The sequence below is a fragment of the Heteronotia binoei genome, chromosome 2 (assembly GCF_032191835.1).
Source record: "Heteronotia binoei isolate CCM8104 ecotype False Entrance Well chromosome 2, APGP_CSIRO_Hbin_v1, whole genome shotgun sequence".
NCBI classification, from domain to species: Eukaryota; Metazoa; Chordata; class Lepidosauria; order Squamata; family Gekkonidae; genus Heteronotia; species Heteronotia binoei.
In genome coordinates, this window is record NC_083224.1 from 196,646,075 (window position 1) to 196,662,082 (window position 16,008).

A 16,008-nucleotide genomic window follows, 5' to 3' on the forward strand; every position below is an offset into this window, starting at 1 on the left:
TTTTCCCCTCCCAAATTGCTAGAGCATCCCAAGAAAACCATAGAGGTTTTCCCGGAAGCTCCTAGAATGGCTGGCATGATGACGTCACTGTGAGTGAAATCATCGCACCGGTGACGTCGGGGGAGGATCTCCCTGGCAGCCCAATGTGGGCTGGCAGGTTGGGAACCTCCGGGACATGGGAACCTGTTAGCTTTAGATGAAAACCTGTCTCCTGCCCCCTCCTTCTCCACTTCACACGTAGCAGAAACACTCAGAGGCGTTACGTTCCTTCTTGACCTCGAGGAACCGCACATGTGGAAGAGCCATATGTGGCCCCCGAGCCACAGTTTGGCCACCACTGGAGTAGACCTGGCTGAGCTGGCTGGACTCTGAAGTCTGACTCTCGGTACAGCGCGATCACATAGCTGGCGCCTTTCTCCCCTGAAGATGTCGAAGTCTGCCAGAAGCACTGGTATCGGTCACCTGGTTTGTTGACTGCGTTCAGCGAGGCGAGCTTTCTGGAAAGTGTTTTGAAACTTTTTCCGATTGCCCTAAATAGACCGTGAACTGGTTTAGCGTGTTTCTTTTTGACGAACCCGTTGGCAAAGTGTTAAAAAGTCCCTAATTTTACGTCCCCCAAATCAACGATTTTTTGAAAGGAGATATTTGACCAGGGGGGAAAACAAGTTAATCGAACTTGGGTCTGGCTATATACAAACAACTTGGGAGCTTTATGCATGGGTTATTTTTATTGGACTCATTCTTGGGGAAAAATGAGACCACAATGTTGCATGTACTTCCTTTGCATTTAAGGGGGGGAACCCAAATCTAGGCAAGGCCTTTTTGGGGAGAAAAAGCTCTGCAGGAACTCATTTGCATATTAGGCCACACCCCCTGGCGCGCGCGCGCCCCCCCCCCAGCCAGCCAGAACTGCGGCCAGGTAATCAGGTGCGGTTCCTTGGATTTACTGTTGCACTCTGCTGCATTGCCTGTTCGCTCTATATCAGACTGGGATTTGGTGTATCCCTTCTGCCACTTGATATATAAATAAACATTTTAAATTTAAATAAAGGTAGTCAGTTCCCTGTGCAAGCACCAGTCGTTTCTGACTCTGGGGTGACGTCGCATCACGACATTTTCACGGCAGACTTTTTACAGGGTGGTTTGCCATTGCCTTCCCCAGGCCTCTACACTTCCCGCCCCCCCCCCAGCAAGCTGGGGACTCCTTTGACCGACCTCGGAAGGATGGAAGGCTGAGTCAACCTGGAGCTGGCTACCTGAACCCAGCTTCCGCCGGGATCGAACACAGGTCGTGAGCAGAGAGCTCTGACTGCAGCACTGCAGCTTCTTACCACTGCGCCACTGGTCTTTTAATTTTAGGCTACATTTTAAATGCAACCGATTTAAAATGTGCCGCTGATATATAAATAAACATTTTAGATAAAACATCTTCAATACAATAAATCAATAAACATTTATAGTATCTTCATGTTTTTTAGCTTGAATTCTGCAAGATCAGGGGATTGCAGAGAGCTGGCCCACGCTAGTGCCTCAACTCCGTAACCTCTATTTCTGTCACGGACGGACGGGGGTGGGCCAGTCCCCCCCCTTTTACATCCACCCTAATCGAGGCTAAAGTTAATTAGTCTGGAATTCAGAGGACCAGGTGGTGGAAGGGGGTGGGCACGAGCGGCTGGCTTTTAACTCCTTCGAGGCCCTAGGCCTGTTTGAAAAACCCTGACTGTATCAGAGGAAAACTCCGTGCCTCTTTGTCATATTTAACCCGACCAACGAGGGGGAGGAATGAAAGCTACTCTCTGTCCCCCCCTCCCGTTCATATAAGGCAGGGGTGGCCGACGGTAGCTCTCCAGATGTTTTTTACCTACAACTCCCATCAGCCCCAGCCATTGGCCAGGCTGGGGCTGATAGGAGTTGGAGGCAAAAAACATCTGGAGAGCTACCGTTGGCCACCCCTGATATAAGGTCTTTTCGATTGAGTGTGTAGCTGTTCTCATTTTGGGTGTTTTATTGCAGGGGTGGCCAACGGTAGCTCTCCAGACGTTTTTTTCTCCTACAGCCCCCATCAGCCCCAGCCAGCATGGCCAATGGCTGGGGCTAATGGGAGTTGTAGGCAAAAAACATCTGGAGAGCTACCATTGGCCACCCCTGTTTTATTGCGTTTCAAAGTGATTGGAATGGAGCTGGGGTAGTGGTTCCCACAACCTTTTTGGCACTAGGGACCAGTTTTGTGGAAGAGATTTTTTTCCCATGGACTGAGACGGGGCGGTGGGGGGAATGTTTTGGGATGATACAATTCTGCATTTTATTTCTATTATTACATTGTAATGTATAATGTATATATTAGTTGTATTTTCAGTATTCTTTTGCAATCATTCATGCACCATCTCCCAGTATTTCTTCACAATATCACAAGACCATCGCAGATGATAAAGCGTTCGAGGGGACTGCTGTTCCGCGCCACCTTTTTGTCATAAGCAGACCTCAGATCCAGCAGGAGCTCACAGGAGCGCAGCTGCTGAGCCTTTCTAAGGGTTCCCCCTCTTTCTCCCCACCTACCTGCCTTGTCCATTGAATAGGAGGTGCAGCTGCATAACAATCCCTGGATTAGGAGAGCGGGCAGCCAGCCAGCCACCAGGGACTTTGCCATGTCCCCAGCAGCCCTCATTAGCCCCCGGAGAAGCCCACACCACCCTTTCTCCACTTCTTGTGTGATTTTAGGTGGCAGGTGGCTTGTTGGTCTTTCGGCTGGGGTGGGGGGACAGCTCAGGAGAGCCTCAGGCGAGCTAGGCCTGCTTGGGCTGGCTGGATCTCTAGCCAGCCCAAGCAGGCCTCGCTTGCCCGGGGCTCTCCTATCTTGCATTGGATTGCTTTTGGCTGGTGTGGGGGGCATATGCTAATGAGTTATGCTAATGAGCTCCACCTCCTAATTTTCCACAAAACGACCCCTGGTCATAAGTTACACCGTGTCATCACCAAGAAAAAGAATAGCACTAACAAGGGGTAAAAAGGCCTTTGGGGAACAAGGATGAAAATACAAACTACCGTCTTTAAAAAGAAGGAGACGGCTGAGAGGTGATAGGATCACCAAGGACTTGAAGGGCTGTCATATAGAGGATGGGGTGGAATTGTTTTCTGTGGCCCCACAAGGTAGCACCAGAACCAACGGGTTGAAATTAAATCAAGAGTTTCTGGCTCAACATTAGGAAGAACTTCCTGACCGTTTGAGTGGTTCCTCAGTGGAACAGGCTTCCTCCTTGGGAGGTGGTGGGCTCTCCTTCCTTGGAGGTTTTTAAACAGAGGCTAGATGGCCATCTGACAGCAACGAAGATCCTCTGAATTTAGGCGGAGGTGTTTGTGAGTTTCCTGCATTGTGCAGGGGGTTGGGCTAGATGACCCTGGAGGTCCCTTCCAACTCTGTGATTTTATGAGTCGGACCTTGTCTCCGAGGGGCAACCAATAGCAACTGAGTACACAGCTGCAAGTTGCAAACTCCCGGCGAGGTCAGAGCTCACCCAGGCCAATATGATAAATACATCCAGAAGATTATTTCTTTATGTGTAACAAAGTAGGAGTCCAGTAGTACCTTTAAGACCCAACAAAGTTTTATTCAGGATGTAAGCTTTCGTGTGCTTGCATGCATACTTCATCGGACAATGAAACGGGGTACAGTGAGCAGAGGTACTTATAGCTGGTAGGCGGTGGTTAAGAATGCAAAGTGGTACAAAGTAACAATCCAGTGGCAAAAGAGCGAAATGACGGTGAGAGTGTCATAAGGCAATAAATGCAGTCTGTTTATTGCTCTTATTGCTTGCAAGGCTGGGTTAAACTGTACCCCACTCCATTGTGTGATGGAGCGCTTCAGACCAACACAGCTGCCCACCTGGATCTATTCATTGATGTAATTCAGCATCAAGATCTCAAGCTGTCGCTTTCCCCCATTTCGTGTCCTGGACAAGTAATACCACATTCAAATCGTTCAATTCTAATACATGGAGTCAGATTGGTCAAATCCCCCTTTTTAAAGGGGCTGCTGGCCATATCTCCCCTAAACTATATGTTCTGTCCACCTTTTCTCTCTCTCAGTGAAACTACTGAGCAGTTGGGTTAGAACTGATAAAACAAAGTCCTTTTTCACCCAAAGGGTTGATTCACGCATGGAATTCTCTGCCACAGGGGGTGGCGGCGGCTGCAAGCATAGTCAGCTTCAAGAGGGGATTGGATAGGAATATGGAGCAGAGGTCCATCAGTGGCTACTAGCCACAAGGTATAGAAGGAACTCTCTGTCTGGGGCAGTGATGCTCTATATTCTTGGTGCTTGGGAGGGGCAACAGTGGGAAGGCTTCTAGTGTCCTGGCCCCACTGATGGACCTCCTGATGGCACCTGGGTTTTTTGGCCACTATGTGACACAGAGTGTTGGACTTGATGGGCCATTGACCTGATCCAACATGGCTTCTCTGATGTTCTGTCTGGGGAAGTGATGCTCTGTATTCTTCGTGCTTGGGAGGGGCAACAGTGGGAGGGCTTCTAGTGTCCTGGCCCCAGTGATGGACCTCCTGATGGCATCTGGGGGTTTTTTTTGGCCACTGTGACAAAGAGTGTTGAACTGGATGGGCCATTGGCCTGATCCAACATGGCTTCCCTTCTGTTCTTAAGTCTGGGGCAAGTGATGCTCTGTATTCTTGGTGTTTGGGTGGTGGCACAATGGGAGGGCTTCTAGTGTTCTGACTCCACTGATGGACCTCCTGATGGCACCTGGGTTTTTTGGCCACTGAGTGACACAGAGTGATGGGCCATTGGCCTGATCCAACATGGCTTCTCTGATGTTCTTCTGTCTGGGGCAGTGATGCTCTGTACTCTTTGTGCTTGGGGGGGCAACAGTGGGAGGGCTTCTAGTGTCCTGGCCCCAGTGATGGGCCTCCTGATGGCACCTGGGTTTTTTGGCCACTGTGTGACACAGAGTGTTGGACTGGATGGGCCATTGACCTGATCCAACACGGCTTCTCTTAGTTTCTTCTGTCTGGGGCAGTGATGATCTGTATTCTTGGTGCTTGGGAGGGGCAACAGCGGGAGGGCTTCTAGTGTCCTGGCCCCGCTGATGGACTTCCTAATGGCATCTGGGTTTTTTTGGCCACTATGTGACACGGAGTGTTGGACTGGATGGGCCATTGGCCTGATCCAACATGGTTTCTCTTATGTTCCTATGTGACACAGGGTGATGGGCCATTGGCCTGATCCAACATGGTTTCTCTTATGTTCCTATGTGACACAGGGTGATGGGCCATTGGCCTGATCCAACATGGCTTCTCTTATGTTCCTATGTGACACAGGGTGATGGGCCATTGGCCTGATCCAACATGGCTTCTCTTATGTTCTTATGTGACACAGAGTGTTGGACCGGATGGGCCATTGGCCTGATCCAACAGGGCTTCTCTTATGTTCTTATGTGACACAGAGTGTTGGGCTGGATGGGCCACTGGCCTGATCCAACATGGCTTCTCTTATGTTCTTATGTGACACAGAGTGTTGGACTGGATGGGCCACTGGCCTGATCCAACAGGGCTTCTCTTATGTTCTTATGTGACACAGAGTGTTGGACTGGATGGGCCATTGGCCTGATCCAACATGGCTTCTCTTATGTTCTTATGTGACACAGAGTGTTGGACTGGATGGGCCATTGGCCTGATCCAACAGGGCTTCTCTTATGTTCTTATGTGACACAGAGTGTTGGACTGGATGGGCCACTGGCCTGATCCAACATGGCTTCTCTTATGTTCTTATGTGACACAGAGTGTTGGACTGGATGGGCCACTGGCCTGATCCAACATGGCTTCTCTTATGTTCTTATGTGACACAGAGTGTTGGACTGGATGGGCCACTGGCCTGATCCAACAGGGCTTCTCTTATGTTCTTATGTGACACAGAGTGTTGGACTGGATGGGCCACTGGCTTGATCCAACAGGGCTTCTCTTATGTTCTTATGTGACACAGAGTGTTGGACTGGAGGGGCCATTGGCCTGTTCCAACATGGCTTCTCTTATGTGACACAGAGTGTTGGACTGGATGGGCCATAGGCCTGATCCAACATGGCTTCTCTTATGTTCTTATGTGACACAGAGTGTTGGACTGGATGGGCCATTGGCCTGATCCAACATGGCTTCTCTTATGTTCTTATGTGACACAGAGTGTTGGACTGGATGGGCCATTGGCCTGATCCAACATGGCTTCTCTTATGTTCTTATGTGACACAGAGTGTTGGACTGGATGGGCCATTGGCCTGATCCAACAGGGCTTCTCTTATGTTCTTATGTGACACAGAGTGTTGGACTGGATGGGCCATTGGCCTGATCCAACATGGCTTCTCTTATGTTCTTATGTGACACAGAGTGTTGGACTGGATGGGCCATTGGCCTGATCCAACATGGCTTCTCTTATGTTCTTATGTGACACAGAGTGTTGGACTGGATGGGCCATTGGCCTGATCCAACATGGCTTCTCTTATGTTCTTATGTGACACAGAGTGTTGGACTGGATGGGCCATTGGCCTGATCCAACATGGCTTCTCTTATGTTCTTATGTGACACAGAGTGTTGGACTGGATGGGCCATTGGCCTGATCCAACAGGGCTTCTCTTATGTTCTTATGTGACACAGAGTGTTGGACTGGATGGGCCATTGGCCTGATCCAACATGGCTTCTCTTATGTTCTTCTGTCTGGGGCAGTGACGCTCTGTATTCTTGGTGCTTGGGAGGTGCAACAGTGGGAGGTTCTTCTAGTGTCCTGGCCCCGCTGATGGACTTCCTGATGGCATCTGGGGTTTTTTGGCCCCTGTGTGACCCAGAGTGTTGAACTGGAGGGGCCACTGGCCTGATCCAACATGGCTTCTCTGATGTTCTCCTTTTTTGCAATATGGGGATAACTAATCTCTCCCCCCCTCTCCCCTCAAGGTATATGAAGTACTTATACCCCTACGAGTGTGAGAAGCGGGGCTTGAGCAACCCCAACGAGCTTCAGGCCGCCATTGACAGCAACCGCCGCGAGGGGCGCCGCCAGGGCTTCTGCGGCTCCATCTTCACCTACTCGCCCAGCGGCACACCTGGCATGCTCTCTTCCCCCAAGCTTCAGGTCCCGGCCCTGAGTATGGCCTCAGCGACCAACGGCAGCCCTGTCGCCCCCGTGACAAAAATCAAGAAGGGTAACTCTCCTGGTGTTGGCTTTGAGGGGTGGGTTTTTCTGCAGGGGAATCTTCGCTCAGGGGCATGGACCCCGCTTTGTGGGTTGGTTCTTATACGTTGTGGAATCGAGCAGCAGGAATGGGAGTTGAGTAACATTGCTCAGTTTGGTGTAGTGGTTAAGTGTGTGGACTCTTATTTGGGAGAACCGGGTTTGATTCCCCACTCCTCCACTTGCAGCTGCTGGAATGGCCTTGGGTCAGCCATGGCTCTCGTAGGAGTTGTCCTTGAAAACGCAGCTTCTGGGAGAGCTCTCTCAGCCCCACACGCCTCACAGGGTGTCTGTTGTGGGGGAAGAAGGGAAAGGAGATTGTAGGCTGCTCTGAGACTCTGTCCTTGAAAGGGAATCTTCTCGGAGAGCTCTCTCAGCCCCACCCACCTCACAGGGTGTCTGCTGTGGGGAAGGAAGGGAAAGGAGTTTTTGGCTGCTCTGAGACTCTGTTCTTGAAAGGGCAGCTTCTGGGAGAGCCCTCTCAGCCCCACCTGCCTCACAGGAAGTCTGTTGGAGGGGAGGAAGGGAAAGGAGATTGTAGGCTGCTCTGAGTCTCTGTCCTTGAAACGGCAACTTCTGGGAGAGCTCTCTCAGCCCCACCTGCCTCACAGGGTGTCTGTTGTGGGGGAGGAAGGGAAAGGAGATTGTAGGCCGCTCTGAGACTCTGTCCTTGAAACGGCAGCTTCTGGGAGAGCTCTCTCAGACCCACCTGCCTAACAGGGTGTCCGTTATGGGGGAAGGATATATAGGGGATTGTAAGCCGTTCTGAGACTCTGATTCAGAGAGAAGGGTGGGGTATAAATCTGCCGTCTCCTTCTTCTCAGGCAGTCGCCTAGTTTGCCTAGTAGCAGAGCTGGCCTTGGGTGTATTTCTGTGGCTTGGTTAAAGATGATTTCCTGCCAACCAAGAGAACACTGATTTGCTTTGAAGAAGAAGAAGAGGAAGACTGTAGATTTATACCCCACCCTTCCCTATGAATCGGAGTGGCTTACATTCTCCTTTCCCTTCCTCCCCCACAACAGACAGCCTGTGAGGCAGGTGGGGCTGAGAGAGCTCTCCCAGAAGTTGCCGTTTCAAGGACAGAGACTCAGAGCAGCCTACAATTTCCTTTCCCTTCCTGCCCCACAACAGACACCCTGTGAGGCAGGTGGGGCTGAGAGAGCTCTCCCAGAAGTTGCCGTTTCAAGGACAGAGACTCAGAGCAACCTACAGTCTCCTTTCTCTTTCTCTTCCTCTCCCTTAACAGACACCCTGTGAGGCAGGTGGGGCTGAGAGAGCTCTCCCAGAAGTTGCCATTTCAAGGACAGAGACTCAGAGCAGCCTACAATCTCCTTTCCCTTCCTCTCCCTCAACAGACACCCTGTGAGGCAGGTGGGGCTGAGAGACCTCTCCCAGAAGTTGCCGTTTCAAGGACAGAGACTCAGAGCAGCCTACAATTTCCTTTCCCTTCCTTCCCCACAACAGACAGCCTGTGAGGCAGGTGGGGCTGAGAGAGCTCTCCCAGAAGCTGCTCTTTCAAGGACAGAGTCTCAGAGCGGCCTACAATCTCCTTTCCCTTCCTCCCCCACAACAAACACCCTGAGAGTTGGGTGGGCCTGAGAGAGCTCTCCCAGAAGCTGCCCTTTCAGTGACAACTCCTGCGAGAGCTATGGCTGACCAAAGGCCATTTCAGCAGCTCTAAGTTGAGGAGTGGGGAATCAAACCCAGTTCTCCCAGATCAGAGTCTGCACACTTCACCCCATACTAAACTTTGCATTGCTATGTCGCTCTGACGTCAGCAGGTGGAGCCCTGGAGTGCCGGTTGGAAACAGGACAGACCTGTAGAATTTTATTTTTTTTTTGGCCCTATTTGGGCTTTAAAAAATGTATTTCAGCTAAGATGAAACCCAGGGGTAGTATCATAGGGTGCTGCACAGGCTTCATGGTCTTGGGAGGAGCCTTGGCTCAGTGGTAGGGCATCTGCTTGGGAAGCAGGAGGTCCCAGGTTCAATCCCCGGCATCTCCAACTCAAAAGGGTCCAGGCAGTAGGTGATGGAGATAGAGGGGCGGTGGCTCAGTGGTAGAGTATCTGCTTGGGAAGCAGAAGGTCCCAGGTTCAATCCCCGGCATCTCCAACTAAAAAGGGTCCAGGCGGTAGGTGATGGAGATGGAGAGACGGTGGCTCAGTGGTAGAGCATCTGCTTGGTTAGCAGAAGGTCTCAGGTTCAATCCCCGGCATCTCTAACTCTAAAGGGTCCAGGCAGTAGGTGATGGAGATGGAGGGACGGTTGCTAAGTGGTAGAGTGTCTGCTTGGGAAGCAGAAGGTCCCAGGTTCTAATCCCCGGCATCTCCAGTTAAAAAGGGCCTGGTAGTAGGTGTTGTGAAAGGAACACCAGGAAGGGCTCGACATGGACTGTTAATCGCAAGGAAGTTTAATTTTTTCAAGTTGTAGGTTTTATGGGGGTGGGTAGGGGAGTGACCTTTTCCCGACGAATTTTGAACCCTTTTGGGGTGTTTGTTTTTTGTACCTTCTCTTTCTTTCTCTCTGCTCCCTCGCAGAAGAAGAGTCTTCCATCCCGATCACTGTGCCCAGCCGTCTACCCGTCTCCCTTGCGGGCCACCCCATTGTGGCGGCTCAGGCGGCGGCCCAGGCCGCAGTGGCGGCCCAGGCGGCTGCGCTCGAACAGCTGCGGGAGAAGCTGGAGTCGGGGGAGCCCCCGGAGAAGAAGATGGCGCTGGCGTCGGACGAGCAGCAGCGGCTGATGCAGCGAGCAATCCAGCAGAACCTCCTGGCCATGACGGCCCAGCTGCCCATGAGCATCCGAATCAATAGCAGAGGGACTCGCTCGCCAGGTCAGTCCATGGGGCGATCGTGGTTCTTCCACCCCACGTCCCATGGGGCAGTGAGCTGTGGTGGGACAGATTCATGGGCTCCAGGGAGGCAGGGGGGGTGTTTGGATCAATGTGGGAACTGGCATCTCATACACTCGTTACCCACCCATCAAGGCATACAAACTTCTGAGTCCTTAGTGATAAAAATTTCTCTACGCAGTGCCTCTCAAGTGAGAGCTGGTTTGGTGTAGTGGTTAAGTGCGCGGACTCTTACCTGGGAGAACTGGGTTTGATTCCCCGCTCCTCCCTTTGCAGCTGCTGGAATGACCTAGGGTCAGCCATAGCTCTCGCAGAGGTTGTCCTTGAAAGGGCAGTTGCTGGGAGAGCTCTCTCAGCCCCACTTACCTCACAGGGTGTCTGTTGTGGGAAAGGAAGGGAAAGGAGATTGTAGGCCGCTCTCAGACTGTGTCCTTGAAAGGGCAGCTTCTGAGAGAGCTCTCTCAGCCCCATCCGCCTCACAGGGTGTCTGTTGTGGGGGGGGGGGGAGGAAGGGAAAAAAGATTGTAAGCCGCTCTGAGTCTCTGATTCAGAGAGACGGGCGGGGTATAAATATACAGTCTTCTTCGGTGTAGTGGTTGAGCTGCTTGTGAGCTGCTCTGAGATTGTGAGCCGCTCTAAGGCTCTGATTCAGAGAGCCAGTTTGGTGTGGTGGTTAAGTGCGTAAACTCTTACCTGGGAGAACCAGGTTTGATTCCCCACTCCTTCATTTGCACCTGCTGGAATGGCCTTGGGTCAGCCATAGCTCTCGCAGGAGTTGTCCTTGAAAAGGCAGCTTCTGGGAGAGCCCTGTCAGCCCCACTCACCTCACAGGGTGTTTGTTGCCGAGGGAAAAGATATGGGAGATTTTAAGCCGCTCTGAATCTCTGATTCGGAGAGAAGGGCGGGGTATAAATCTGCAATTCTTCTTCTTCTTGCCAAGTATTGTTTCCTGCATTGAATTCAGGGCTTTTTTTTTTTGAAGAAAAAGCCCACCAGGGACTCATTTGCATATTTGGCCACACCCCCTGACCTCACCATTGTTTCATGCAGGGCTTTTTGTAGAAAAAGCCCACCAGGGACTCATTTGCATATTTGGCCACATCCCCTGGCACCAAGCCAAAATTCTGTTCCTGTGTGTCCCTGCTCAAAAACACCATGATTGAATTAATGTTTTGTTATGCTAGCTTGCGGTAAATCACTGTCTATTCCAGGGATGTAGAACTCATTTGTTATGAGGGCCGGATCTGACATAAATGAGACCTTGTCGGGCCGTGCCGTGTGTGTACCTTTTTAAGATTAGGTAGCAGAGACCAGAACCGAATGGGTTGAAATTTAATCAAAAGAATTTCCGGCTCAGCATTAGGGAGAACTTCTTGACAGAGCGATTCCTCAGTGGAACAGGCTTCCTTGGGAAGTGGTGGGCTCTCCTTCCTTGGAGGTTTTTCAGCAGAGGCTAGATGGCTGTCTGACGGCAATGAAGATCCTGTGAATTTAGGGGGAGGTGTTTGTGAGGTTGGACTAGATGTCCCTGGAGGTCCCTTCCAACTCTATGATTCTACATATGTAAACTTTATAGAGGACACAGTCCAGGGATGGCCAAACTTGCTTAATGTAAGAGCCACATAGAATAAACACCAGATGTTTGAGAGCCACAAGACAGGAAGGAAGAAAGGAAAGTAGGTGGTGGGAAGAAAAGTGGGAAAAAAGCAAATAGATGGGGGGGGGGGAAGGTGGAAAGAAATCAACTTTTAACTTGAAAAGGATTCACCAAGACTCTGGCTGGCTTGGAGAAATGATTTAAAGAGAAATGCTTTCTCTAAACAGTCCCACGGGGTGGCAGGGCCTTTGAGAGCCACACAATACGTGTGAAAGAGCCACATGTGGCTCCCGAGCCACAGTTTGGCCACCCCTGACATAGACAAACACAAAGATTTTGTTAAAAACTTAGAACATGCTTAAAACATTAGCACTCGTTGATCATAAAGGTGCTTTCTTTGTATTTCTTCCATGGGATCCAGGGAACTGGCTCTTTCCTTCCTTCCCCAGGGTATGAGGAAGGGGAGGAGCCTCAGCCAATAGAAGGAAGAGAGGCTTGGCTCAGTAGTTCTGCTGTGTGATTGAGAGAGGCTGGCAAAGCAAGCTGTGCCTCCTCCCCTTCCTCCCCAAGAGAGGAGCCTCAGCCAATGGAGAAAACAGAGGCTTTGCTCTGTAGCTCCTGTGCGATTGAGCAAGCCTTGCAAAGCAAGCTGTGATGCAGAAAGAAGCAAGAGAGAGGGAGAAGGAAGCAGATGCTCGGGGACCTGATAGGAGCCCTCCACGAGCCTGATTTGGCCCCGAGGCCACATGTTTGACACCCCTGTTATATGGGGAAGAGCCCTGCATTCAGTTGCCAGCAGAGCGGCTTTCACAGAGGCACCGTCTCTCTGCCCTGGGCCTTTAGAGAGCAGCTGCTTGCCCGAGCAGTCAATGCTAAGCTAATGAAGCCAGGTATCTGACTGTGGAAGAGACGGTTCAGGGTTCAGTTTGCTCAGCGTCTCGACAATATTTGCACTGTGAGCGGGCCTGTATTGTTTGTGCACCTAAAAATCTCCCCCTTCCAAAAAAAGAAATCCAAATTCCAAGGAAGCGTTGAATTCTGCCATCTGAAGTAGGGTTGCCAGGTCTGATTCAAGAAATATCTGGGGACTTTGAGGTGGTGGAGCCAGGACACTTTGGGGGTGGAGCCAGGAGAAAGAGGGTGACAAGCACAATTGAAGTCCAAAGGGAGCTCTGTCCTTGAAATTTAAAGGGACACCTGTCTTTTAAATGCCTTCCATCCACTGGAAAGCAGTGATGGATAAGTGCGCCTTCTTTTGGGCCTCATTGAATCGGATCCTCTGACCTAATCTTTTTGAAACTTGGGGGTGTTTTGAGGAGAGGCACCGGGCGCCATGTTGAAAATTTTGGTGCCTTTGGCTCAACAAACAGCCCTTCCCGCCCCCCCCCCCGCCCCGCAGAGCTCCAGATATCCACAGATCAACTCTCCATTATACCCTACGGGAATCAGCCTCCACAGAGTGTAATGGAGTGCCCAGCAGACATTTATTTAATTTATTTATTCGATTTATATCCCGCCCTCCCCACCGAGGCGGGCTCAGGGCGGCTTACAACACAAAATCCAGGACAATAAGATTAATAAATATTAAAACACATATTCAATAAATTACAACAGTTAAAACATTTCCCTCCCCCCTCCACCGCTTTCATCAGAAGCGGGTGGAGGGGCTCCAAACTGAGGATCTTCTGTCCCCAGCTGAGTATTAGCAACCCTAAAAGAAATCTTTGTTTTAGCACACACACCCCTTTTTTTCCAATTTATAATTTTATTGTGCTATTCTTTACAGCGGTACAACTGTCGTCAGAGTAAACTGTACAATACCGATCTTTTGGATGTTATAAACTTTTTTTACAGGCGTGTCGAAAAACATTAGAGGTTAATAATTCTACTTTTCGTATAAACAGTAACGTGAATTAGCTTAACTTTATTCTGTATTCTAAAAAAAAAATCTAAGTAAGTAATTAAATAATTACGCCTTAAAAGTAAGTCAGCGATTGATACATAATACTGCTTGGGATAATCTCCTGTTGGGTTAAAAAGGTAATTACTGGGAACCAAGGCGTTACAATCTTCTTTTCATAAGTTGACGAAGATGTAGAGTGCTAACAACCAAAAGCAATTTTGCTATACATAAAAGGTCCCCAGATTTTATTGTAGCAACTTTGGAGTGTGGGTATATGTGTTTCTTTCCATTTTTTGGCTATCAAAGTTTTTGCAATTGAAAAACAATAATACTACCAATAATACTACACGCCCACACACCCTACGCATTTCTTAGACAGTTTTCACTTGCTGTTAGTTCCAAATCACATGAGAATATACTTTCTTTGGGCCAAGAGAGAAAGACACGCAATTGCAAACCAAAACTATATGACCAGGGCGAAAGGCCGCCGCGCTTAATCCCTGCCTTGAATTGCTGAGATTCTTAATAAAACCATTTTTAATCCGTCCTATCTTCAGAATTCTTATCAAATTTCTTATAAATACATCTATTTTGGTATATCTGATAGTATTTATTTGTTTTGAATTGACATTATTTGGCCCTTATATTTGTGTTAACTGTTCCTCCCCCCCACAGAAATGTCTTCAAACTGTAGTCATGTCTCAGTGCAGATAAGTCAGGGGCGGCTTTAGGGCGAACAGTGCCCTAGGCAGGCGGCCCTCCGCTGCTCTCCACCGGGCCCCCGTTTGCTCGCCTGCCCCTTGCGCCACCGCGCTCCGCTGGCTCGCCCCCCTTGCCGCGACTAAAACTAAGCCCTGCCGCTTCGCAGCCTGCGACTGCTCCTTTTGGTAAAGAGTTTCTTAACAAAACGCACAGGCGTGGGCTGTGAAGCTGGCAGAGCTTAGTTTTAGTGGGGGCGGCGGTGGCGGGCTGGAGGGGGCTAGCGGCGGGAGTGGTAAGGGGGGGGAGGGAGGCAAACTAAGCACTTGCCTGGGGCACCGGGGAGGGGGGGGAGAGCCCAATTTGCCACCCCCCGCATCTCAGCGCCCTAGCAACCGCCTAGTTTGCCTACTGGGCGCGCCGGCCCTGAGATGAGTTAATGTGAATACTGTGGGGGAGGGGAGTCGTTTTTTCAATCTATATTGAAGAGAGTTTTTTTGTCCACCTTGTTGCCTGCCAGAAAACCGCCAAGATTCTGCCATGAACTTGGCTCCCAACGGCACCAACAGCATCAGCATGTCTGTCGAAATCAACGGCATCGTTTATACAGGTAAGGGTGGGGGAGGGGACAGGGCCGCTGCGTCTCCTCAGACTTCTTACCCCCTACCAAATATTCCAGGAAGCTGGGAAGAAAGTAGACGTAGCCAACGGATCGACTAAATTCTGTTACCCTTCAGTTGGCAAGCTTGAGCCACCCATGACCTGCATTCCAGGACGTCTCCCTCATCCAACCAGGAACGAAAAGCACAATGCTGACGGTTGACACAAGCTGTACGAAATGATTGTATTAAAAGAAGAATAAAAGGGACTGTAGATTTCTTAAGAGCCCTGTGGCGCAGAGTGGAAGCTGCAGTACTGCAGTCCGAGCTCTCTGCTCACGACCTGAGTTCGATCCCAGCGGAAGCTGGTTAGGGTAGCCGGCTCCAGGTTGACTCACCCTTCCATCCTTCCGAGGTTGGTCAAAGGAGTCTTCAGCTTGCTGGGGGGAAGTGTAGATCAGGGGTGGCCAACAGTAGCTCTCTGGATGTTTTTTTTTGCCTACAACTCCCATCAGCCCCAGCCATTGGCCATTCTGGCTGGGACTGATGGGAGTTGTAGGCAAAAAACATCTGGAGAGCTACCATTGGCCACCGCTGGTGTAGATGACTGGGGAGGCAATGGCAAACCACCCCATAAAAAGTCTGCCGTGAAAACGTTGTGAAAGCAACGTCACCCCAGAGTCAGAACGACTGGTGCTTGCACAGGGGACTACCTTCAAATGAGCCCCGTGGTGCAGAGTGGTAAAGCTGCAGTACTGCAGTCCTAAGCTCTGCTCACGACCTGAGCTCGATCCCGGTGGAAGCTGGGTTCAGGTAGCTGTCTCAAGGTTGACTCAGCCTTCCATCCTTCCGAGGTCGGTCAAAGGAGTCCCCAGCTTGCTATGGGGGGGAGTGTATATGACTGGGGAAGGCAAGGGCAAACCACGCCATAAAAAGTCTGCCGTGAAAACATTGTGAAAGCAACGTCACCCCAGAGTTGGAAAGAACTGGTGCTTGCATAGGGGACTACCTTTACCTTTTAGATTTCTTAAACACTGCAAAGGATACAAATCCCATCTATATAAGAGACAAAATACAATGCAGACTCGACAATAAGGTGCTTGCTTAAGTGCGTACAAAAAGTTAGTCCATTTCGGG

General features: G+C 50.3%; 1 protein-coding gene across 2 annotated transcripts in view; it reads left to right on the top strand.

Moving 5' to 3' along the window:
- Window positions 1-16,008, top strand: part of ARID3A (AT-rich interaction domain 3A) — a 120,811-nt gene that overhangs the window by 102,927 nt on the left and 1,876 nt on the right. For both annotated transcript variants that reach the window (XM_060232803.1, XM_060232804.1), the window contains exons 5-7: window positions 6,946-7,193; window positions 9,762-10,055; window positions 14,793-14,882. In XM_060232803.1, the coding sequence (XP_060088786.1) occupies window positions 6,946-7,193; window positions 9,762-10,055; window positions 14,793-14,882 (632 nt within the window). The remainder of the gene's footprint in view (window positions 1-6,945; window positions 7,194-9,761; window positions 10,056-14,792; window positions 14,883-16,008) is intronic.